This window comes from Limulus polyphemus, unplaced genomic scaffold, assembly GCF_000517525.1.
Source record: "Limulus polyphemus unplaced genomic scaffold, Limulus_polyphemus-2.1.2 Scaffold4470, whole genome shotgun sequence".
NCBI classification, from domain to species: Eukaryota; Metazoa; Arthropoda; class Merostomata; order Xiphosura; family Limulidae; genus Limulus; species Limulus polyphemus.
The window spans coordinates 12,426-13,864 of NW_013670080.1; the positions used below are offsets into that span (position 1 = coordinate 12,426).

The window sequence follows — 1,439 nt, forward strand, 5'->3', positions numbered from 1 at the left end:
CAACAGAAGTTGATACTGAGAGAAAGAAGGGTTTGAAGCTAAAGACACTCCAGTAGAATCAACTATGATTCTGTCTGAACAAGTATTCACATTGTGTTTTCTATTTGTTTGAGATAATAGAGTTTGTTCATTCATTCAGATTTGTGCAGTTTCAGTCAAGTTATCAAATATAGAATATTATCTTTCATTCTTGATCGAATCTGCTGCTTATTAGCAGGATTACCTCTCCGATACTAGCATGAAATCAGTTTTACCTAAAAATACTGCATCACTCATATGAAAGTATTAAGTATTAACAGAAAGATTTGTTACACAGTTGAAAAAAAAAAGAAGAGAATCTGCAGAAATGAGAAACAGAAAAACAAGTTACATATAGAATGTACATGTAAAAAAATAAAGGATAAGGTATTTCTCTCACCTTTTCTGAAGTGTGGGATTTTGTAGTACGATAGCGCCCTCTAATTACAGCACAACATAACAAAGTCATAACCATGAAAAAGAGAAAATAGCTAGTGTGCATCAAATGAAGGTTCACCATCGATCGGTCCAACTAAGAAAGAACCAAAGACCATTGTTCATGTTTAACTTTCTGAAGTTTACTAAGAAAGACATAAACTGTTTATGTAGTTTTTTTCTACACAAAAAAGATTGTTTGGCTTAGCATTTAGTATGTTCTAACAAGATTTTCTTGAGCTACTGGATATTTCATCACACAGTCTAACATAGAAGATAACCAAACAAATATGTTAACCAGTATCACTTAACTCCATTGACGTACATTCAATGTTACTGAATATTACTTTTAACTGCAATTTTAACATCAATTATGAACAGTTGGATTACTTTAAACTTTTTCCAGTACATAGAGAACAACCAAGCCCTATGGAAAGGCCATAGTAACAGCATTTGTAATGACAGTCAATTAGAGTTATCTACAATAAAGGTCATTCTCGACTATGTTATTGGATGGTGAATTAAGACTTAATCTACGAAAATTAGAATGCTAAATACAAAGTTAACAGCAAGGGTACTTAAATCAATATTTAATGCAATTCATTTACAGAATTAACATTGATAATCAGCTTAATTTCAACCTTAGTCACTTGTCTTTTAAACTAAACCTTTGTGTTTATATCTTGGACTTCTATCAATGTATCTCGCAACAGCTAGGCCTATTCATAACTTATGAAATATATATTTCCTTTTACTCCATCATTAGATTGTTAGTCTGTTTGTACACGTAAATTACTCCACAAACTTATTTTATATCTCAGACTTCTATCAATGTATCTCGCAACAGCTAGGCCTATTCATAACTTATGAAATATATTTCCTTTCACTCCATCATTAGGTTGTTTAGTCTGTTTGTACACGTAAATTACTCCACAAACTTATTTTATATCTCAGACTTCTATCAATGTATCTCGCAACAGCTAGGC

At 31.6% G+C, this 1,439-nt stretch overlaps 1 protein-coding gene and 1 long non-coding RNA gene across 2 annotated transcripts in view; both read right to left on the reverse strand.

Annotated features, from left to right (window-relative positions):
* LOC111088804 overlaps positions 1 to 554 on the reverse strand; it is a 7,551-nt gene extending 6,997 nt beyond the window's left edge. The window contains exon 1 of the long non-coding RNA XR_002613213.1: positions 419 to 554. This is a non-coding gene — a long non-coding RNA (uncharacterized LOC111088804). The remainder of the gene's footprint in view (positions 1 to 418) is intronic.
* A 110-nt stretch (positions 555 to 664) lies between these two features.
* LOC106471201 (transmembrane protein 248-like) overlaps positions 665 to 1,439 on the reverse strand; it is a 15,630-nt gene continuing 14,855 nt past the window's right edge. Inside the window, exon 7 of the mRNA XM_022399827.1 lies at positions 665 to 717. Coding sequence (XP_022255535.1) covers positions 665 to 717 — 53 coding nt within the window. The remainder of the gene's footprint in view (positions 718 to 1,439) is intronic.